At 35.2% G+C, this 25,091-nt stretch overlaps 1 protein-coding gene across 4 annotated transcripts in view; it reads left to right on the top strand.

Moving 5' to 3' along the window:
• LOC145686642 (phospholipid-transporting ATPase ABCA3-like) overlaps nucleotides 1-25,091 on the top strand; it is a 274,059-nt gene that overhangs the window by 160,867 nt on the left and 88,101 nt on the right. For all 4 annotated transcript variants that reach the window (XM_081760118.1, XM_081760117.1, XM_081760120.1 and 1 more), the window contains 3 exons: nucleotides 3,924-3,991; nucleotides 10,499-10,748; nucleotides 19,865-19,938. In XM_081760118.1, the coding sequence (XP_081616244.1) occupies nucleotides 3,924-3,991; nucleotides 10,499-10,748; nucleotides 19,865-19,938 (392 nt within the window). The remainder of the gene's footprint in view (nucleotides 1-3,923; nucleotides 3,992-10,498; nucleotides 10,749-19,864; nucleotides 19,939-25,091) is intronic.

Here is a 25,091-nt window from a genome sequence, read left to right as displayed (position 1 = left end):
AGGTTCCGAGCGATTTTTATGTCTTCTTACACTTCTGGACATTCCTGTCTGCTAAGCATTTTTGATAGTGATGAACAATTGTAAACAGTTGTCATACACTTATTTCACTACCAGACGGCTGAGTGTTACAATATCAAAATACATAGTTGATACCAAGGTATGAGAAATGTCTCAAATCCGGTGCCGAATATGTTTAAAAGTAGTGTCACCTATGCTGTATCTGTAGAAATAAATGTTTCCAGGTTATGGTATCTTCTCTGTATTTACCATCCTAGAGAAACTTAGTTTTTGGACACTCCTCGTACCACTAACGCTTAATAACAACTTGGATTCGGTTGTACTATGATGTACCTCAAGCTTATATTTTTAAATACTTTGAAAGCCAGTCTTGACACACCTCGAAAAATCGCTAAAGATATATGTTTACCGAAAACACCAAGTCGGTATGACTAGCTATTATATTGATATGGTGAAATAAAAGCAACATTATAGATATGGTGGATTTCCATAACAGATGATAAAACTTTCAAAAACTAATTATTAAAATTTTAATGACATCTCCAGAAATAAATTAAATCAAAAATAAATAGAGTAATATCCTTTTCAACTTTCTTCAATTACACAGTATTGAAAAAGTGATGACATTTGCTAATAGAATAGATACAGGGAAGTTGTATTAAACTTCCTTTCGCTACAGCCTATAAAGATCTCTGGCAGGCTCTATCTACTCAGTAATGCGTGGTTAGCCAATAACCGCTCAGACGCTATTATTCTTGGCTTTCTGGACCGGAGTTTGATAACTCTTAATTCAAATAGCTTCTGAATTCCCTCATGATACTAAATTAATACTGGATAATTTTAGTGCCTATTGGGAGTGAGACCCTTCACATCTAAGTCGCGCGCATAAACAGTTTCGGGTAAACTGGAGCTCAGTAATATAAAAACATTATATATTTAATTTAAACAACATTTTCGTATTTAATACTTTCTATTTGCAATCGAAGTTATTAAATTTTGATACATTTGTCACAGACAGAGAGATCGAAATGATGAAGAATACTGTACATAATAATTTGTTGAAGTCTTATGTACGGTTAAATCTAGAGCTTCTAGGGTTTCTTTTTAACATAACTAATCCTTGTTTTTCTTTGTGGTGATTTATAATAAGGAGAACAGAGTCAAGTGAACGGAACTCGGAAGCTCCAGCGTGCATAGCTGTGGAACAGTCTCTGTTGTGAGCTGAACCTGTGTCTGGCCAGGCTTGGCCACCAAATACAGCGATCTTTATTCTTAGATGATGAACTACTTGTCCAGAAAATTTCGTTCAGATCCGGCCCTCGTTACCGACAAATAAATTACAACATGCAAGTAGAGCCGAGCCTGTTTTTGGCTAAGTTGGCCACTAAATATAGAGATCTTTATTCTTTAGACAATGGACTACTTGTTCAGCAAATTTCATTCAGATCCAGCCAGTAGTTATGGAGAAATAAATTACTACACGCAAGTAGAGCCGATTCGAACCTGCACTTGGCCGAGTGGCCACTAAATATAGCGATATTTATTCTTTTAGACAAATTGTCCAGCAAATTTCGTTCACATCTGGCCAGTAGTTATCGAGAAATAAAATACGAGGCAAGCCGAGCCGAGCCTGTCGCCGATCGAGCTTGGCCATCACATGATCTTTATTCCTTAGGCGATTGAATGCCAAATTTGGTTTAGAACTGACCAGTAGTTGGCCGAGAAATAAACTACTACATACACACACACACACACACACATCTGGAGTGATACTACAAGCTTCCACATGCTTACGCCCAGAGCTATATATATATATATATATATATATATATATATATATATATATATATATATATATATATAAAGAAGTCCTAACATCGGGATCACAAATGAAACTTACTGCATATAAACAGAATCCACTTTCAATATCACTACACTAACGGGCGGGCTTGATCCCCCTCCCCCGGCTACACCACTGTGCTATATACAAAATTATTGTAAAGTTCTGCATATGCAGGTGTAGGTGGCATAGGTACAGCAAATTACAGTTCGGAACCGTTTTCCCACTACCGGTGTTTATTACAAAATACACTATAAACAGTACATTATAAAATGTTACTATAAAGTAAATTCTCTAATGCTGTGTAAAGAGAGGTGACCCAAGGCCCGAGCAGCTTAGGGCAGGATCTCCACAGAGCACCGAAGCAAGCTAGGTGGAGTGGATTTTAGGATTCTCAATGCTCCGTGCAAGCAGTTAGGGGGATAAGAGTCACAGAGCTCCGAAGTAAGCTAGATGGAGTGGATTTTAGGATTCAAATGCTCCGTGCAAGCAGTTAGGGGATAAGAGTCACAGAACTCCGAAGTAAGCTAGATGGAGTGGATTTTAGGATTCAAATGCTCCGTGCAAGCAGTTAGGGGATAAGAGTCACAGAGCTCCGAAGTAAGCTAGATGGAGTGGATTTTAGGATTCAAATGCTCCGTGCAAGCAGTTAGGGGGATAAGAGCCACAGAGCTCCGAAGTAAGCTAGGTGACTAAGGTTAGGAGTCCCAGGAAAGCTTCCAACAAGCTGAGTGGAAAGAGGGAAGCCTAGAGTTCCGAAGCAGACTAAAGACTTTGGATCAGATACCTCCTGAAGCTCTGAACTAAGCTAAAGGAGAGATGACTAGTCGCAGACTGATGCCTGTCGTTGAAATCCTGTCGGTTATACAGGTGCTCCAAGTAAGGCGGTGGCACTGTTGTTCCAACGTCATCATATATCCAGTGGTATCACTGCTGTTCCTGTCGTCTGCAGCCATAGTAATCCATAGTGAGACGCACATGGTTAATGTTTGTAAACAGAAACACATGTTGGATGTTTAAGAATGATTTCACTTATGCAACGTATCAGTTTACATTGAATATGAACTACTTTTACGTCTAACAGTCTGTAACCAGATATTTATCTCCCAAAATTCTTCCTATTCCCTTAATAGAACCTGTTCTCACAATCGTCACTCTTTTCTCTACGTATTTTGGTAGGAAAACCTGCGCTTCATTTCTTGTAGAAGTACATATGGTACGGATTTCAAACTAAGTTGAAGACCCTCAGGAAGAGTCAAACGTTGAAAGACGCCTGAAAACTATAAACATCAACATTCAACTACTGTTATTATTATGATTGTGCACTTTACTGTATACATACAGGGTGTTTCAATACAACACCGACAACGTTTGGGAGGTGATTCCTGGCACCACGATAAGACGAAAAGTATAGACCAAGCTGGGTGCACAAATGCTTCCTTTCGGAGTTAATGATTGCCGAAAACATGAAAAAATGATGTTTAAAGGTTCATAGCTCCAAAACTATGGGACCTATCGCTGTCGGGTCAAGACTCACTTAGGAACTAATATGTGCGCTATCCAAAAATACATAAACATCCTAAGATACTCTAGCAACAATTTTTATAGAGGCAGTTTTGCTACGGGCATATAATTTGAAGTACTCACCAACTACCTCTATAAAAATTGTTGCGGAACTACTGCAAGTTTCTAAAACAGGAATATTTGAATAGGGCACATACTAGTTTCTAAGTGAAGTCTTGATCCGACTACGGTAGGTACCATAGTACTGGAATTATGGACCTTTAAAGTTCATTTTTACATGTTTTCGGCAGCCTATAACTCCGAAAGGAAGCATTTATGCACCCAGGTTGGTCTATACTTTTCGCCCTATCTTGGTGTCAGGAATCACCTCCCAAACGTTGTCGGTGTTGCTTTGAAACACTCTTTATACCCTTGTGTATATTGAACTATAAAGTGTATTAATAAACCAATGAAATAATGTATAATAATTTTAATAATTGCTGTGTTTAGAATGTGTAATTGTGTATTTTGATTATAGTTATGCCTATTTTTGTTTTTACAGTACTGATCAGGAAATCCAAGAATTGGGACTGGGACGAGAACCTAATATTGATGAATCTGATAGTTCAGGTATTTTTTTTGTGTGTGTGTGTGTGTGTGTGCGTGTGCGTGCGTGTGTGTGTGTGTGTGTGTGTGTGTGTGTATCCAATATATACTAGGTACATACTAAACTATAAAATAACAATATACGAAATATTAATGGAATAGAAGAATAATAAGAAGTTAACTGCTACAGAAATTGACAAATCAAATTTCCTACTTGCATTTTATGTGCTATTACATCTCTAAAGGAAATCGGACTACCTAGATTCCCTTTACTAATAGGGCTTAACGTACCCGGCATTCAGAGATGACCGGATTTCGGTTCTCCAGAAGTCATGTCTATCTTACGGTGTCGGACAGATGAATTCAGTGCACTTATTTCTATATTGCCAAACATTTTTGTATTTCTTATGCAAAGAATAAAGAAAAGATAGAAAATGGCTCACATTAGCAAAAGCTTGTGTGTGAGCCTGATTCTCGTATTTTATTTATTTATTTATTTTCTTACCGTAACATATACGGTTTATAATTCTTACTTTTAATTAACAATAGTTTTGTTTTAAATACTTCTTGATTCTTTTAACCACTGTAAAATTTTCCTTCTATATACTTTGAAATCACTTTCCGTTTTGATTCGGAGTAGGAGTTCATTGTAGATCTTCAGAGCTCTGTAATATGTTTGATATTGAGTTATAGATTTACTCGTTGCTTTAATTTCTAAATTTTTTGTTTGTCTCATTTCTGGTTATGTGCATATATTTTATTTCGTCCCATTTCTTTCTATTCTTTTTTACACATATTAATACCTTCTGCAAATATAATTTTGAAAGTGGTAACATTGAAAATTGGTCACAGAGTCTATCTAGTCTACTGCCAAGTCCTCTTTTTAAACATATTCTTACAATATTATTTTGCTGAACCATCAAAGGTTTTAAATGGGTAGGGTAAGCATTACCCCAAATTAATACACCATATGTAAGTATACTATTTACAAGAGCATAATATAAAGTTTGTAATATTCTTGTGCTTACAATGTATCGTAATTGAACAAATTTATATATTAATTTTCTTAGTATTGTAGCAATATGTGTAATGTGAGAAGACCTTTTAGATGCTTATCAATAAATATACCTAAATATTTTACTTTATTTTCACTAATAAGTGGACTATAATTACATTTTTCAGTAGTTTGACAATAATGCAACTTTAGTGACAGTTGGTGAAAACGTTATATAACTTTTTTTTTTCAGTATTTAATACTAACTGATGATTATCAAGCAATTGCTTTACTTTCTTCATTTCTGTTTCAATTTTCTTGAATACATCTACCCATGTTTTGCCAGTAAATATAAGTGAGGTGTCATCAGCAAATGATTGTATATGCCCGTCCATTTTTAAATTACATAAATCGTTTATATAAATTAAAAATAATATTGGACCTAATACAGTTCCTTGTGAGACTTCTTGTTTTACATGTGAATAATTGCTTTGAAAATTATCTATTTGGATGGCCTGTTTTCTGTCTTTCAAATAACTGCTAAACCAAGATAGCAACATAGCCCTTATTCCACATGTTTTTCGTTTGTTTAAGAGAAGTTTGTGTGATATTGTGTGGAATGCTTTAGCTAGGTCTAGGAAAACTGCAATTACTTTTTCAGCTTTATCGACATTTTTACAAACAATCTCTGTTAAATTGTTTACCGCATCTGATGTACTTTTACCTTTTTGAAATCCATATTGATTTGAAGAAAAAAAATATTTTCTTCAAGAAAATTGACTAATCTTCTCTTTATACATTTTTCTAACAGTTTAGCACAGTTACTGATGATTTATACAGGTCTATAGTTATTAGGATCAATTTTTTAAGCCTTTTTATATATAGGTTTTATTACAGCAGTCTTGAAATCATCAGGAAATATACCTGTTTCTAAGCTTATGTTAAAGATATACTGCAAAGGTTTTAATATATTTGATTTCGTATGTTACAATATACTTGCTGATAATACATCTATACCAGATGTTGTTTTTGTTGATAATTCATTTATGAAGCGTTCAATTTCCTGTTCAGTAATTGGAGTAAAACAATACAGAGTTTACTACTTTAGTTTGGGAATTCAAGTTAAAATTTATTTTATCATCACTTTCTTTGTTAACTACTTTTTTTGCCAATACTGGAAAAATGCTTATTAAAACTTTCGACTATTAACATTGGATCACGTTCAAACGTTATTAGACCATTTTTAGTGTTTAGTTCATTTATTTCTACATATTTCTTGTCATTTTTATCTAGAATATGTGTTATTACCTTCCTAAATTTACTAACATTATTATTACATAATGTAATTTGTTTTCTATAGTAGTCATTTTTCACTTCTTTTATTAATTGTGTGAGTTTATTTTTATACCTTCTATAATGATCCTTAAATTCTAAATCGTTTTGGTTCTTTATTACTAAACGACTTAATCTATCTCTTTCTGTTATAGAGTTAACTCCTAATCCTTTTGTTATCCATGGTTTTATTTTGCGATATTTACTACTTACTTTTTTATTTTTAATGTTAACACATGAATTACTTGTACAATTTTTCGTTATTTGGATGAAATTCGAAGTTACAGTATTAACACAATTACTCTGTATTACCTGATTCCAGTTGCATTTTTTCAGTTCGTCATTTAATATAGTATAATCTACAATTGTTGTTTCATATAACATTTTTCCCTGTTTTGTATTGTAATGGGAACATTTATATTAGTGAGAAAGTGGTCAGTTATACTTGTTTGCAACACAGCCGATGTGACATTCGGTGAACTTCGGTGTTTTTTTTTTTTTTTTTTTTTAATATGATTTTTGCAAGTCTTACTATTTTCTGTAACTCTAGTGTGTTTGTTAATGCATGAAACATAACCTGCATATTAAGTTCTGTATATGAGGTTTAAATACGTAACTAAATTTTCACAGTATTTCTCACTTAGTATATCTATATAGATTGACATCACCTAAAAGTTGATGAATTTTAAAGCTAATCATTTAGTGATTGTAGAAATGTTTTCTCATCACCACTTGGAGTGCGATATACAGGGTGTTTCAAAACAACGCCGACAACGTTTGGGAGGTGATTCCTGACACCAAGATAAGACAAAACGTATAGACCAACCTGGGTGCACAAATACTTCCTTTCGGAGTTACAGGCTGCCGAAAACATAAAAAATGAACTTTAAAGGTCCATAGCTCCAAACCTATGGGACGTACGGTAGTCAGATCAAGACTTCACTTAGGAACTAACATGTGCTTTATCCAAAAATCCATGTTTCAGAATTCTAAGTTACTCACGCAACAATTTTTGTAGAGGAAGCTTGGTTTGGGCATATAATTTGAAGTACTCGCCAACTACTTCTATGAAAGTTGTTTCGGAAGTACCGCAGGATTCTGAAACATGAATATTTGGATAGGGCACATACTACTTCCTAAGTGAAGTCTTGACCCGACTACAGTAGGTCCCATAGTTTTGGAGCTATAGATATTTAAACTTCATTTTTTCATGTTTTCGGCAGCCTATAACTCCGAAAGGAAGCATTTGTGCATCGAGGTTGGTCTATACTTTTTTTTCTTATCTTGGTGTCAGGAATCACCTCCCAAACATTGTCGGTGTTGTTTTGAAACACCCTGTATAGCTATTATATTACAATCTTCTGCATTGTTTAAATGTAAGCCATTCTAGTGGCGTCAATAAGATTCAGTTCTGTTACCTTATCAGTGTCAACTGGCTCGTTTACAAATATCATGACTCCATCTGCACGTGTAAAAGTATAATAACAGCGATATCCATTTATGTTAATGTTACAAGTTGTTTCATTTTTCATTATCTCTGTTTAAACAGTTATATCTACATTTATAGCAATATTTTGTAACAATACTAAAACTTCATCTAAATGTTTACTTACACTTCTAATATTCAATTGAATAATCATAATCCTAGTTTTATCACTAAGTAATTCTTTAAAAGAGTCTATATCATTACAGATGTTAGTGTCTATATTTTGACATAAGAAATATTCATTAATTACCTGTTCCATCTTGAGTCCTGTTGAGCAACTTAGTTTTGCATGTTTTGTAGATCTTCTAGCTTTCTGAAACGTTTCGCTCGAAATGTTTCGTCTTTTCTTAGAAGTGTATTTTCCATCACGCACCCAAACAAATTGGAAACCGTTATTCCTGGCGAATTGTTTGGTTTCATATAGTACTTTTCGATTGTTTGGAGTTAATTGTTCATTAACAAAAACTCGATTGTTCGGGAACTCAGCTTTGACTTCTGACGCTAGTAAACTATTTTTTTTCTCTCGAAACTTCTGAATCCAATTTCGAATAATTTATATTAACATTTACACGTATGTATATATACAGTAATTCCTTGACTTACGTAAGTAATCGTAAGCCTGTACGTAACTTGAATTTTAAGAAGTTGAATTTATAATTACTGAAGTGTAACTTCCCAGTAAACTGCAATATTTATTATTATAAATGAATGTGTGTATATAATAAATTTGTATAAATTTGTTATAAATGAAACATCATGCAGAAGTAATTACTTTGATATAAACTTTAAAAGTACGAATAATATAAAACTTCTTTTATACGAGTACATTTTCGACATTTATTAAATAATTTCGAATTAATGTAAGTCACGCATTATGTAAGTTGTAAACATTATATACGTTAATAAAAGCTGTGTGTAAAAGAATACAAACTGTGCATATATACATTAAGAATAGCATATACAACATGTTAATATGCATCCTAATAGAAGAGAATGGGGTTCAAATATATCTTTCAAATATTTTCCATAATCCTATTCCTCTTGTGCGAAGAACGAGCATTTCAGGTAATGATGAATACAATGCAACAAAAAATTATTGCAAACTGAATATAAGATTATTTTACTGTATTTTATTTTTATGAATTTATGAATATGTTGCAAGTAAAATGTTCCAGTAAGTAGTAAGTGCTATTATAGTAATTTCAAGAGGTCCCTCGTAGCTAAGTGGTACGCGCGGGAGACCAAAGTTCGATTCTCGGCGAGAGCCAATGTGGTTCGCATCCTACGTTAAATTGTAGGATACGTCTCATATAGCCTCACTGCTGAAAGGAATGCTAAATATACGAGAGTGATTGAAAAAGTAACATCTCCAAGATGATATCTTTATTTGTGTTTGACAGATAGCACCAGTACAGGTAACAGTGGAAAGCATGCAATGTCAGCTACAAATGGTGGCTTCATTTTTCAACATAGTCCCATTACGGGCAACATACTTGTGCCAACGCGGAACAATGTTTTTCACGCCGTCGCGTCGGCGAAGAATTGTGCTGGCCGCTGGCGACACCATTGCCGAGCTACTGCTTCCACCTCCGCGTCTCAACTGTTGCGTTGGTTCTTAAGAGTCTTCATTCCGGCGAAATTAAAATACCGCTAATTTTACAGTAATTATGTGATATCTTCAAATAGATAAAAGATAATCGAAATGTGGAACAAGAGCGCCCTAGACAATAATATTTTACATGAGAAACCGTTATCACGATTCACTTATCTGCTTTCGATTTCGAGCCATTTTGAAAATCGGCATTTATTTTCGCGTTTCTAAACAGCTGAAAACGGAAAGCCACTAGGTGACTTGTGATAACGGTACCTCACGCAAAATAATATTGTCTAGGGCGCTCTTGTTCCATATTTCAATTATCTTTTATCTATTTGAAGATATCACATAATTACTGTAAAATTAGCGGTATTTTAATTTCGCCGGAATGAAGACTCTTAAGGTGAGGAAGAGCCAAAAGTCGCAGGGCGCAAGATCCGGACTATAGGCAGGATGAGGCAGAATGTCAACAACACTTTGCTAGCAGATGTGACAACTTTGATTTTTGGCAGAGGAGAGGGCGTGTGGCGGTACTCCATCGACTGACGCTTCGTTTCCGAATCGTAATGGTGTATCCACGACTCGTCGCCGGCGATGAATGTTCCTAGTCGTATAACCTTCCACAGTCAGAAATTCAATGACAGCCGCTGTTTCAACCGGACATCATCATTGGATGCCATGGATTAATCCGTTACTCTGGAACGAAAAGAGATAGGAAGCTGAAACAAGTGACATTCTATATTTTAAACATCAGTGCATTAATAGTAAAAATTATGGTACTTATCATGTCGTTACCTTTTCTTCTAGTCCCAATGTTGATATCATATACCTGCGGATTTATATAACCTGTGGTTTTATACTTCGATTAAGCCATATGATAGATGGCTCTGCAGCTAGAAATCAAGTGGTGTAAGATTTAGATTCCTTGGGGATACTCAGCACCCTTGTTATTCCATCAAGTGTCTTTGAAACTGAGAATCAATATACTATTAAACAAAGAAAATAAATATGATTTAAGCTTATAAAGCTCCAGATATTTTTCTATTTATGTACAATTTATATTATACCGCGTTTCATTTCTAATTAAAAATAATGCAACGGTACCGTTTCTGATTTTAACAATAGGTGCATATATCTTAACTATCACGAAATCCAAAAAGACGATAAAAGTAAATGAATTGGAGGGTGTAATTAATGAAGAGGTTCTTGGCGCTCACGTCAGAAGAGATGATGACTCTAGCATTGAATTCTTTGTACCTGTTGAGGAAACTCATAGATTTCCAGCATTGTTTGGACGGTTGGAGAAAAATAAATCCTCTCTGGGATTTGCGGATATAGAACTTAGTATTTCAAGGATGGAAGACGTTTTCATAAAGTAAGTAATCACTTCTTCGTAGTTGGTGTATTTAATAGTGAATCGTTCATAGAGGTAATAGTCATTCATAGAGATAATTGCATTTATTTTATTTTAAAAACTACTTTATTTCAGCGGAAAAGGTTCAATTAGTATTATTAAATAAACAAAGTACAATATGAAACCATGAATATAACGGGCGTAACAAAATTTCGAGACCATAGGCCAATTCCGTTATAAATCATCATCATCATCTTCATAGGTAATCTGCCATTATTGGCAGGTCATTTGCTGCAACTGAGAAGCTTCCATTCTCCACGATCTTCCGCTAACCTCTTCGTCTTCATATACGATTTTTCTGTTTTGATATCGCACATTAATTGTAGTCTCCTTCTCCTACTCACTCTTTTCTGCCACCATATACTCTAGCATGTCCCTCACGATACAGTTCCTTCTTAACCAATGTTCCAACCTGTTTCTCTTCCTCTTTTTAAAAATATTTAAAATTGCCCTTTCTCCCCATCATTTCTACATTTTCTCATTCGTTTTCCGCTCAACCCAGCTCATTCTTCTCCACATCCACATTTCGAAAGCTTGTAGTCATTTCTAATCATTTTTGCGTAGTGTTCATGTTTCTGACCCATACAGCACAACACGAAGCACTTTGTAAGTCTTTTTCTGAACTCTTTAATCAAGGCCCCACAAAATAGTATTTTCTTTCTCCTAAAGGCTTCTTTCTCCATTCTATCGTTGCTTTTATTTCACACTTCATACCATTACTAATAATATTACCCAGATATCGAAAACTAGTTATGTGTTCTATTTTCTCCCCTCCTACTTCTATATTTGACATTGATTCCTTTGCTCCAATCACCATGGCTTTTGTCTTTCTAACATTTATTTTCATCCCATATTTTTCATAGCCCTTCCTCACGTTTTCTAGCATCTTATTATTTTTTTTTTTCTTCAGATTCTGCAACAAGCACCATATCATCTGTAAATCGTATAGTTATGAATAAAGTTACGAAGAAATGGAAAGAAAGGAAAGTTATTGGAAATAAGTGTTTTTCAATCTAAAATAGCAGAATTTTTCCAATCCCATCAATTGTTTGGGCTGCACATAGTTAAAGCACTCTATGGTAAATGAAAAAGTAACGTTTCCAATTCAGCAGGCTGTTCGAATGGAACGTGATGCCCAAGGTGACCAGACGTCCCGTTTTAGCCGGGACAGTCCCTTATTTTCAACCGTTGTCCCGTTTTTTTCTGATTCTCAAACGGGACGCTTAAATGTCCCGTTTTTAAGCAAACATGACCCAGGTGTCCCGTAATTATTATTCAAAATATAAATGGTCAATGTTAATTCTACACTCTTCCGTACCGACACTCATTGGGAAGGTTCAGCCGTGCCTAGAACTTCTGAATTTTTAAATGAGAATTGAGTGTTCTGTGGTTCAAGTAGGAATCGAGTGGTAATTCTGAGTGTTGAAGTAGTTAAAAGTATTTTTGGGTAGTACTTAAGTTAGAAACGCTGTGTTATCATTCTTACTTGTGTATTTTGTAAGTTGAAAACACTGCTGAGTCCCAAAATGCAATGTGGAAGTAACCCCCGCCCCACACGTCGTCGATTCGTATGCGTCCCGTTTTTAAAAGTAAAAGTTCTGGTCACCTTGGTGATGCCACACATAAATGACAAAATAAACATGCGCATCATTGTATGAAGGAACCCAGTGCACCTCAAATCCTTTTCTCAACAATGTTGTATTGTTGTCCAAACAATAGCTGTGATTGGAAAATCCCATTATTTTAGATTGAAAACCACATATTTGTAACCAATTTGTAGATTGAAAACCAACTCTCCTCTTTTTTCCATTTTTATCATGTCTTTACTCGTAACCGAGTTGGCCTATGGTCCCGGACTTTTGATATACCATTAAGATGCATGAATATGATCAGAATGTAAATTCCGAGAGATACCTCTCTGATGACAAAATGAAGTATGAATTAAATGTCTGTTCAATACCCGTAAAAAATGTTCCTATCAAAGAATACATTTAGACACAAATTAAGCTGTGATGTAAATACTATGCAATTTCGTTCTTTTTTAAAGTAAATTTTATTATATAAATTAAAAATTATATTAATCAAAATGAGATAAAAGTGTGTACTTAGGTATGACCGTAAAATCTATTGCTACAAATAACTACCCGTAATGTTATTAATTGTGCAAACAGGTTCTACTGATTACTCTTTATTACTTCTCAGTCACTTCCCAATTGAATGTCTATTAATTTAGATATTTAGTAATAATATTCACATAATCGTTGTCAGTGTAGCACTACTAACATCTACTAAGAATAACACAATATATCATTGTGAACTATAGACAATTTTCCCAAAGGGCACCACAACACAACTATATCTCGTCTAATCTTCCTGTTATCTCTACAAGGTTATATTGTGACTCCAAAACATATCTGACTATGTGCGCAAAACATATTTTCGCCCAATACTACTTCAACAATAATGGCGAAAATAATTTATAAGAACAGAAAGAAATAGAGAATACGTAGACTTTCTCTGACCACCTTCTCAATAATACGTTCTACCTTTTGCAGTAACCCTCTATTCAAAACGAAAGGGGTTCAAATTAACTATTTCCGGTTTTAACCTTTATGGCCATAGAACAAAAACACCATCTTTTACATATATAGAACAAAAAGACTTTAAATACTATTCTCTATATACGCAAGATGAACCACTTATCTCAAAGCACCCTTGTAACTTTATCTATCATATGAAAAAATGCTGGAATTTTGTACAATGCAGAAATCAATAGAGAGAAATTGGCTGTCGTACTCTACAATACTACGAGACTAATAGAACTGTCAACCCAACACAAAGTTATATTTTTTTTTCAAATGGCACTATTTCAGAGTATTGTCACATATTTCAAATTTACGCTTCAATATTATAACGGTATCAGGTTCGATCCTTGTATGTCCCTGTTCGGGAAGACAAAGATATAACGGTAGTTTGGATTCGGTGTCAAGTTAAACGAAAAAACTGGGATTCGAACCAATGTGTCCCGAAGCGGGAACATCGGGACATGAAGAAGATAAGGGTTTATCTCCGTGTAACCACCGTCACTGACGAGGCCACTCGATATGGTTACGGATGAATATAAAATTTCCTTGTTCAATCGTCTCAAATAGCCTTGGGCCGGTAATGATCATGTCTCTCATAACCTCGGGAGAAATCCAAAAAAATAAAACATATGTACTTGATCATTCAATGGTTGTCTAGGAAGCAAGCGCAATATTGTACTATGTTGCATCTACTGCTCGACACACAAATCAATGTAAAATCTACATAATTGTATTCAAATCTTACCTGGGATATTTCTGATTAATAAAACATCACAAACTTATTTTAAGAATAACCACACGATAAATCTCATACCAAACAGACCAACAACACTATTTACACAATTTGATGGATCTAACTTAATTGATTTTTATCGTAAATCTTAACTATAAAGGGACCAAGGGAAAATTAACTAATGTAAGAACTATTGATTTATTATAACACTTTTTAACTTGTAAGCACAAACATAATTTTACACTACGAATTTGCACTATGTGGGTATTATTATTTACTCATTGGACCCACGATTACGATCGAGATCCGCGCGCGATTGTTATTACCGGTCGCACTGTCCGCGTTGCGCACACAATTGCGGTGTTGAGAAGATTGAAAACGCAAGGACAATTCACTTATTCTTGCATGATGAGAAATTCAGATTCCTTTCTTCTTTTAAGTACCGTCTTCCTGTAGAAGACCATGTAGCTTCAGACGGGTTTTACGATTATTTAACTCATCCTTCCGGTTCGTTTTATTTCATTTCTTTCATAAGAATTTGAACTAAAAGTGCGTTGTTAAACAGTATACAGCATCCAATAATATTAAAAAACACTAATTATGTAGTATTTTCATTGTGCAAACTAAGTTAGAGTGGGATTTGTCGAAGACACTTAGTACGGTCGTCGTTCTCTCATCAGCTCCATAATTCTGTTGTTCGCGCTTTTCTTAAAGCGTCACAATTCTGTTTCATAATGAAGGCGGATGAATACACTATTAGAACGAAAGATAGTTTTCACAAAACATTAAATTTTTAAAGAATTACTTCCTGATAAGAATTGATTGGTTAATAATCACATTATTGAAAACATATTAACCACATTTAAATACATGGCACTATGAATAATCAGGATTTGTCACGAAATATGCACATTATAGCATATAGTCCGGTTCTGCCTTTTAGCCTCGCAATTCAGCTTGTGTAGGAAGGAGAAGAGAACTAAGATGAGCCGAATTCTTTTTCCATATTAGGCCATACGAAGAGAAAAGTGGGTGAGTAACACACATAGAAAAACTTGTGAGCGAGAAACTTTGCAGCATTGTAATTCCAAGAATTTCGTCTCGGTGCGCACTGATTCTACGAAATACTCTTCCATATACGAGGATTGTTTAAAAGGAGTATAACGATTACGTTATAATATTACAAACTAAGGATGCTACAGTTCACAAACATTCAAGTTTTAATGACTTCTCTGTAAGAGAAATACCCAACAGAGACGGACGGAGTAATGTATCCAAAGTACTTTAATGTTAAATTCTATATTCATGGCATGACGTACTTCGAACGAATGAGGAGAAAGTTACATGAGATTGAAAATTTAAAGAAAGAATTGAATTTTTCCTGGCAACGCGATTTTAGTAATTCTTCTCGGACTATCAGCCAAATGAAGGTTTCCGACGTTTCGAATGCAGACGTCGCATTTATCTTCACGGACTGTAATGAAGAGACCGGTGACGTAAGCATGTTATATATAGTGACTATTTAAGGGCAGAGCTATGAATGAGATCTTGTGATTGGCTGAGGAAAATGCTTCCTTTTGATTGGCTGATAGATGCTGGCTCCTGATTTGCTGTTGTTGTGGCTACGAGAAATGGCTTTGTTGAATGTTTGTTTTTGTTCCTGAAAAGGGCCGACCAGATAGGGCTGAGTTGAAACTCATTGTCTCTACCGAAATTGTTCCTTTCTCGTAAGATAGTTATGGCCTTCTTTGTTGTTCTGTCCCAAAAATTGCTGCACTTGGCTACTATGGTGGTATTTGTAAAGTCAATTCTCTATCCAAACTCCAGACTATGTTCTACTAATGCTGACTTTTCGGGTTGCTGAAGTCTTATGTAGCTCTTGTGTTCTTTGCATCGTTGTTCTATTGTACGTTCATTTTTTCTATTGAAAATTTAACTTCTTTTTTTAAACAAATATGTTGTTTTAAAATGTCTTAGAAAATATCACATCTAAGAAGTTGCGTAATTTGCAATAGAAGGAAAAATATAATACCGTTTACAGCAACTGGATATCTTAAACCATTCGTATATATGATAAAAATTGTTGAAATTCGCAACTACTTAAAATTATGTAATAACGAGAACATGTAATTACAAGAACATGTCATTTATTATTATGTTTCGTTGGTTATTGACAGTAAAACTTTCTTATTCTAATTTTTTTCATCTTGTGCACGTGGTATAGAACATATCAACTTGCAGGAAATGTTATTGATAATGATCAGAAAAATGTGTTGTAAGACTAATTACCTGCAAATAACGTGAAGCAATTCATACTGTAAATTCACAAAATCCGTTTCTTTCATAAATATACTACAGGTTTTAAATATATAAATTTCTTTATTGTTATTTATATATAATGATAATGTGTTGGATATCATTCAAATTTCACATTAAACTCCAAGCCAACACATCAATATGCCAATGATGCTAACTTTTTTAGTATTTTTGTTAACTTTTGTTTCCATGGCGTAGTATCTTCTTTGACCGTTTATTTAGGTTCTATAACAGGTATTTAAGCCGGTTTATTATTATTATTATTATTATTATTATTATTATTATTATTATTATTATTATTATTATTATTATTATTATTATTATTATTATTATTATTATTATTGGTCAAGTCAAGGATGGAGCAAAAACATCTCAGTTGCATTTTGGAACCGGATGGCGGTGCCAAGTGGGGGCGGAGGGGCGTGACTCTTTTATTTTATTCTTAAGGCAAATTTCAAAATTTTACACTCCTTTAATTTTAAAGGTATCAGATTGAAACTTTGCATACAAATTGTGTGTATATCTAAATATTTCTCAAATTCTTTTGAGATCCCTACGTGAAACCAGGGCCAGGCTCAGGGGGCGCAAGTGTTCTGAGGGAGTTATATTTTCACAAAAAATTGCAGTTTTCCCGATTTTTCCAATTCAGGTGTATAACATGTGAGTAGTATCGTTGGAAACGGCTTCTTATACTGAAGAAAATGACGTTTAAACTATGACTCTAGGCCAAATAGTAATGATGTAATAAATTTTTATAAATGTATATATGTGTGTATATAAATATAGATATAGGGCCTAAATTAAAATTTTTCAACAATTTTTTCCACCCTTTGTTTTCAAGATATAAGGTAGAAATTTTGCACACGTATTATATACATAACGCATTTTTAGAAAGAAAAATCAAGTCCCTACGTTAACCAAGGTCCACGCTAGAGGGGCAAAATATTTTGCTGGGATTTTGAAGACAAATGTCCGGGTTTTTCCCGAATTTTCCGGTTCAAGTGTATGATACGCACATACGAGTGATACCGTGGGAAAGGTCTCGTTATACTGAAGAAAGTGGCGTTTGAATCATGACTTTAGGTCAAATAGTATTGACGCAGTACATTTTTGAAGTATTTTTTTTATATATATGTATGTAAATACATGAAAAAAATAGATCACCTTCAGACTTGCAAAAATTTCTCCCGACCTCAGTTTTCAAGATACAAGATTGAAATCTTGAACATGTATTATGTATTAATATATAACAACGTATATTAAAAAAAAAAATCAAACCTCTAAGTGAACCCATGTCCGGGCCAGACGGGGGCAAAAATTTCGTTTTTTTTTTTCCGAAAAGTCTCCCGGTTTTCCTGGTGTATAATACGGACAAGTGAATTGTACCGTCAGAAAGTACGCTCTATCCTAAAAAGAACGAGGTATGATCCTACGATAAATGGTAAGGAAGCAGTAGTTGTTTGAGTGAAAATGTAAAATTTACCTTATAAAATGCAAATCCTAAAAGGGTTAAATGCCAAATAAGCGTCACTTGTAATTTTTCAGTTTCAATTATACCTTTGTCATTGTATTTGTACTTTAAATATTTTGTTTTGTGCTACGTTACTTTGTAAAATTATTGACTCTTTGTATCGGATTATATCATGTATCATAAGATCGTATCCTATCACGACAAAAAAATTAATAAATAAATAAATAATTCGGTGTTTAGATAAGCAAACAAAGTTAGTATAGCTTAAATTTTAAAAATTTCTTGTAGTTTCTTTCACTGATGCTTCATCAGACAGCGAGAGAGAGAGAGAGAGTGAGAGAGAAAGAGAGAGCAAGAAGTTGAAAAGCGAAATATTACAAAAAAAGTGGTACTGAGGAACGTTAAATTTTATTGGCTTTCTGAAGTTCCACTTTTATCCGTTTTTTCTTTTATGTTCCTCCTCCCTCCCCCCTATATGATGAATCATGGGCGAAAGTCTTTCAATAGTTTTTTTTTTTTTTTTTTAATATTTATTTATGTTTTGTAACATATTTGAACTATTTACTACTATAGTTACTAATAAACACTGTTGGGTACATGTTAATTTAGAACAGTGGACGTATCTTTGTAACACTGTATCTTGTTTTGTTTTGTTTTGCTTTGTTTTGAGAAAATATTTAACAAATAAACAGAAGGAATGCAGAGGTACAAGCTAAATGCATTGTACTACTTTGCATTAACTTATTCTCATATCCTATAAGTATTGTAAATTAGTAGAAAATATACATTTAAAAGCAGTTATTGGGGCTGCGGTGACTCAGTGGTAGAGCGTTCACCTCTGGTGCATGGGGTCCCTGGTTCGATCCCAGCTCGCGACAAGTTAACTTTGTGGCGGACAAACACCATGTGCATGGGTTTTCTCGGTGTTCTCCCGTTTCCTCCCACTTTCTTCATCCCACCATTTCATTCATTTCTCATCATCACCGTCTCCTTTAGCCTAGCCGGCATAACCGTGGGGCATAAACCTTAAAGATTTCATTTCTCCTCATTTCATTATTAAAAGCTGTTTGATTTTAACGAATTTAAATATGAAAAAAAAATATTCATTTTGCTAAGGTGTTTAATTTTTCCCTCTCATACTTTAGCAAAAAAAACAAACTTACTCTTCTACTTGATTCTCAACCAAGTGGGGGGGGGGCGGTGGCTCAGTGGTAGAGCGTTCACCTCTGGTGCTTGGGGTCCCGGGTTCGATCCCATCCCCCGCCAAGTGAATCTTGTGGTGGACAAACACCGTGTGCGTGGGTTTTCTCGGGGTTCTCCCGTTTCCTCCCACTTTCTTTATTCAACCATTTCATTCATTACTCACTATCACCGTCTCCTTTAGCCTAACCGGCATATTCGTGGGACGTAAAACTCAAAGATTTCATTTCATTTTTTCTCAACCTGTGTTATAACTTCTATAGTAATGACAATTATTATATTAATAGTAAATATGAACTACAAATTTGCCAAAAATAAACAAATGAAAGAAAATGTTAAGAACTCTTTCCTGATTTTCGCAAAAGTGTTGGAAATTTTTAAGAGAGATATCCGTTTTGAAACTACTCTAGAGGGTAATTGGAATAAAATATAGCTTTGCTTTTTAAAAAAATCAAGTAAATATTATTTAAAAATCTATTCTATCTTTCAATACGCTTGTATGAAAATTAATTGATACATTATGATTTAAGGTGAAGAAAGTGATGAAAGTGATTAGAAAAATAAATCGTTTTTAGACTAAAAAATTCGAATAGTAACATTTTGCATTTAGCAAAAATTTTATTACAAGTAAGAATTTCATTACTTGACGAAAGATCTCTCGTACGGACGACAATAGTTTTGGAATAAGTTTTTTAACTTTTTCTTCTTTCTTCGCTTTAAGCACATGATCACATTTTTTGTTTTGTTTTGTTTTGTTTTGTTTTGTTTACAGTGTTGGAAAGGAAATTGACTTAGAAATGGTAGAAAGACATCAAAATCAAGATCTTAGTTTTGTCGTCGATGAAGGTATGTATATATATATATTTTTTCTTGTTGTTGTTGTTGTTGTTGATCTTGTATTGTCTGCAAAAGACTGAACTACTCAAATAGATGATGATTCCGGATATCGTAAATAATTTTACCAAGGAATTAACAATCTCACCGTCAAAACCAGAATCAAACGTTAGAATATTTGCTATTTATTGTTGGAGTGAGTTTGTAGCAAATTTATAGAAGTAGCACATATCAAATGGAAATATTTTTTCCTAATAAATCCATATCCTTCCGAATACGCCTCATTGCGTCTCTTGAAGCCTTTGAAGTTGCCACCATGCAATAGGTTTTGCCATTCAGATTTAAGCAATGCTCCTGGAATTTCCGTCAACTCGCCATATGTAACTTCTCTACTGGTTGCCTAACACCGTAGTTTCGGCCTGCAACAATGTTAATCTTATGGGCTCGAAACGGCCCCTGAAATGTTGAATAGAACAATAACGACACGCATTTTGAAAATTTGAATGAGAACTAGACAAGCTACATAAAATTTAGAATCGACCAGCGAAAACGGCACATTTCTACCACTTGTGGTTTTTGAGATCACATTGTCGAAAGGATTGGGGACAAACATATAAATCTATCATTTTAATATATAGACTAGCTGAACCTGCACTCTCTACACAGCGCATCATTCACATATGAGCATGAATCTCCTTGTTATTCCTCACATCTCTACACATCCCTTTACAAACACAAATGAAAGACGTCTTGATAAAAATTGGCAAGAGGTACCATAAAGGGGAAATTTTTTCGATTACTTTTTCAATATTTTGCAAGATTTGAGCCTACTTCCTGTTGGAGTTTTTAATTCATGTATGATCAGTGTTTTCTTTCTTCTTGCATGCAGTATGTAATAAGCAAATAGATTACACACACAATTAATTATAATGTCAGTGATATATGGTGTTCATTGGTCAAAAACACTCCAAACAATAAAGATTCAACTTAGAGTAGAGAAATGGTTATCCTTCGTTTTTCATTATCATTTGGCCATGAAACAAACGCCTGAGAGATGTGCAACCCTCGTATACAATTATGTGGTGTTGGAATGTATAATCCATAGGAGATGGTGATTTTTTTTCTAATTTCAAAACTTCAAGTGTATCTGTAAAAATGTAATAAAGAAATAATGGCCATGTTTTTTTTTTTAAATATTCAATTAGAACTGACAATCTAGATAAAATTTGCAAACGATCAGTGAAAACGTCATCTTTCTAGAGATGTAGATTCCGAGATCTCATTGTCGAAAGGATTGGCCACAAACATATAAACATCTAGAAACGTATAGTTTAAAGGAATTCCAAAGATGGCAGCACAATTCATGTGCATTGATTTTGGAAAAGGCCTATTAATATACAAAGGCTTTGAACAATAATTTAGAAAAGAACTTTATGAAAAACTGGTCTATTTAAATAATTTATTTAAAGTACAAATACTTTAAAATATTTGTCTTTATGAACGTGAAATCACAAATAACCGTAAATCAAAGGTTTGAAATCCAAAGTTATAGGTTGGAGCTCAGGCGCTTTTGTTCATACTTAGCAGCTTGACGTACCATACGTCACAAGCTGATTTTTGAACCGAGCCTAGCCTAGCTGGGAAGTGTTAACGTGCCTTCTATGACATTGTGTTGCATACGCACAATCGAGACCAGCACCCATACGCTCTCACTGGGATTGACAGTGCTTCTCAGTACTGGAGGGTGAAACTTATTTATCGTCTCTTTGTTATCAGGATAACTCGATAATAGTTTCAGTTTCTAATCGTGATTCAAGCCACTCGAGTGCCTATTATTGCATTTCTTTGGGATATTACTGGTCCGAGAGACCATGCATCGTCTGCCTCCGGTAGTTAAGGGCCCAGACCCGCCACCTCCGGGGGATAAGGGGAGGGATCCCCGTCAACAGCGCCGTAGTAGACAGCTTTCTGAAAGCAGTATCGGATCCGTTGAAAAGCGCTCTCGCTCTAAATCACCGCACTATGTTGCTCCATCTACCAGCATTGAGGAACCTATGCAATGTTCGTCTAACGCAACTCTTGATAACAACCAAACTCCTAACAATCACTTTGCACAACGTGCACCTGTTTATTCATTTCTGTTAACAGATTTCGATCCGAAGTACAGTAATCCACGGCTAATTTTCAACCAAGTTGTAAAGTACCTACCCCGTGCTAGCATCAAACAGATAGTCTTCACCAAGAATGGTGTCATTATACGTTCAGAGGATCAAAACTTTGGAACCACACTACGCAACAAAGCTAGCTATGAAATCTTTGGAAAAAATGCGAAAATGAAGCAGCTTACTAGTAAAGTCAAGCAAACACCTCCGCCGTCCAAGAATCCAATGCTATCTGTTGTCATCCGTGGTGTTCTACCTGAGATCACTGATGCAGAAGTGCTCGAAGAGCTTACAGCTGAAGGCATCCCTGTCGATAAATGCATTCGCATCAGAAATCAAATGGGACCTACGTACATGGTTCGTGTGCTAAGCTCCAATAAATCATCTATTGATACTCTTCTTCAGGAGGGAGCGTACATCTTTAAGCAAAGGCACAGAGTCGAACCTTCACGTACCAATTCGCCCCTACCTATTCGCTGCGAACGATGCCAGATTTATAACTCGCATGTAACGTCAAAATGTCCAAACATTCCTAAGTGTGGATACTGTGCAGAACAGCACGAGACCAAAGACTGTCCGAATCATCAAAAGCCTGCTCACTGCTCTGTATGTCCCGGGTCACATCCTACATACAGCTACAAATGTAAAGCTAAGCCAGCTCCACCCGCAGATCATCCTGAACTCACAGTTCCACTACGTACAACTGATCCACCGGTTCATGCCCACCAATCTATCGCAGCAGGTCTTACAGTTGAAAACTTCCTCCGATATTTCACGCTTGTCCTTCAGAACATTTTTCCTTTTCAACGACAGTTCATCCTCGAACATGTTATCGCTGCCGCCACGAGCATTTTCAATATTAATCTGTATGCCACATATTCCGGGAACTATGTGCACTTTCACATATCTCCAAAAGAAACTGCTGTCTAAGCAAATAGCTTGCATCATCATCATGGGTTTGGCTTTCTTATTTATGAACATTCGATCATTACCACAACACAAAACTCTTTTCGAACACTTGCTTCTAGAAGAATGTATTGATATTTTTGCTTTGAATGAAACGGCTTTAAAACCATCAATGCCATTACGATTTCCACGGTATCAACTCATGCGCTATGATTTTCCAGTAGATAATGCTCGAGCGCAAGGTGGAGTTGCAATTGGCATCAATAACAAATTATCTTACCGACAGCATCAGATTCAGCTTCCTTATCGACTTCCTGAACATCTTATAGCCACTATCTATCTACCTAACATAGCACTTACGATAGCAACAATCTATGTACGTCCCGGACAGGTGATACCATTCGAGTATTTCAGCCGTTTGTTTCAATCATACAGGCATCTACTGATACTAGCAGACATCAATATCCATAGCCGCTCCGAGAGGGAAAAGAGACAGTTTGCTGACCATATAGCACTTCACTTACATGGTCACATATATCCCCTTCCGAAACACACAAGACCAAGTAGCCAAACTACACCGGATGTTGTTCTTTCTACCACTTCACTCATAGACAGATGTCATATCGAAGTCTTGGATTGCATAGGTAGTGATCATTTACCGGTAAAAATAACAGTCAATGATGTACGTAAAAATATTTCTCATACAGCAGAACGCACTATATACTTATACGACAAAACGAATTGGCAGAAATATCGCTCAGATATTGACGCTGCTTTAGAAACTGTACGGCCACCGGATACCGAGGAAACTCTTAACTCAGCCATAACTACACTCACCAAGGCCATCACCACCAGCGCACGTAACAACATTCCTACTTATCACGGTAAAACTTATCAGCCAATTTTGCCTCCGCAATATTTGCATTTAGTCAGAAAATCTCGTCATTATTATAGACAATATGAGCGTACTCGTAATCCTGAATATCTAACACAGGCACGTAGATGGCAACGTACTGTGCATAACTATATTGTTGCCCATAAACGGTTGACGTGGCACAACACATGTAATCAACTAAACGATGAAACTCATCCCACACGCTACTGGAAAAAGTTCCATCAGTTGACAGGACAGCAAAAAACAACAAAATATCCACTGTTTCAAAACAACGATCCTTTACATTCAGATCGCGATAAAGCCAACGCTTTCGCCTCTCATTTACAAGCTGTGTTCACTCCGCCTGTTGAACCACATCAAGATAGTCCTAGATTTTCTGAAAAAAACATCACTCAACTATTGCAACCGTCACCTACACATACCTTAGATGAAACGCAACCGTTAACAGTATCTATAACTTCTGATGAAATTCAGACGAGTATCAAAAGGAAACGTAATACAGCGCCTGGTTTTGACCAAATATCTTACCGACTTATCAAGGAATGTTCAGTACAGTTTTTTCTGCTTCTTGCAGTTATCTATAATTTTATTCTCCGTACAGGATATTATCCAGTTGAGTGGAAAGTCTCTAAAGTATGTATGTTCCTAAAACCGAACAAGCCTCCGAATTCTGTAAGTTCGTATAGACCGATACAACTAACTGCCACACTGGGGAAAATATTTGAAAAGATTCTAGTGAAACGTTTACATCCATATTTGCAAGACCATCAACTTCTTCCCACTTTCCAAACCGGATTTCGACCATCATATAGTATTAATGATCAGTTGCTTCGATTAACGACTACACTTGTAAACCAGTATAACAGATCACTACCATCTTGTCTAATTTTAATGGATTTGGAGAAAGCATTTGATCGAATTTGGCACTATGGTTTATTTTATAAATTGCTAAAATTTGGACTTCCCCTTACTTACGTTAGAGTAATTTTTTCATTCATACTCAATCGAATCGCATATGTCTGTATCAACGGTTCCATCTCCCATCCTATATTTCCATATACCGGGGTACCTCAAGGGTCCAGCCTGTCACCTCTTCTCTACATATTATATGCATCAGACGTACCAGTACCTGCTCCTCCTACTTATTTATTCCAATTTGCCGATGACACCGCTTTCTTAACTCTCGGAACAACTATACAACA

The sequence above is a fragment of the Thermobia domestica genome, chromosome 5, assembly GCF_964235325.1.
Source record: "Thermobia domestica chromosome 5, izTheDome1.hap1.1, whole genome shotgun sequence".
Classification (NCBI taxonomy): domain Eukaryota; kingdom Metazoa; phylum Arthropoda; class Insecta; order Zygentoma; family Lepismatidae; genus Thermobia; species Thermobia domestica.
The sequence above is the reverse complement of the archived record's forward strand: the minus strand, read 5'-3'. Positions and strand labels throughout refer to the sequence as shown.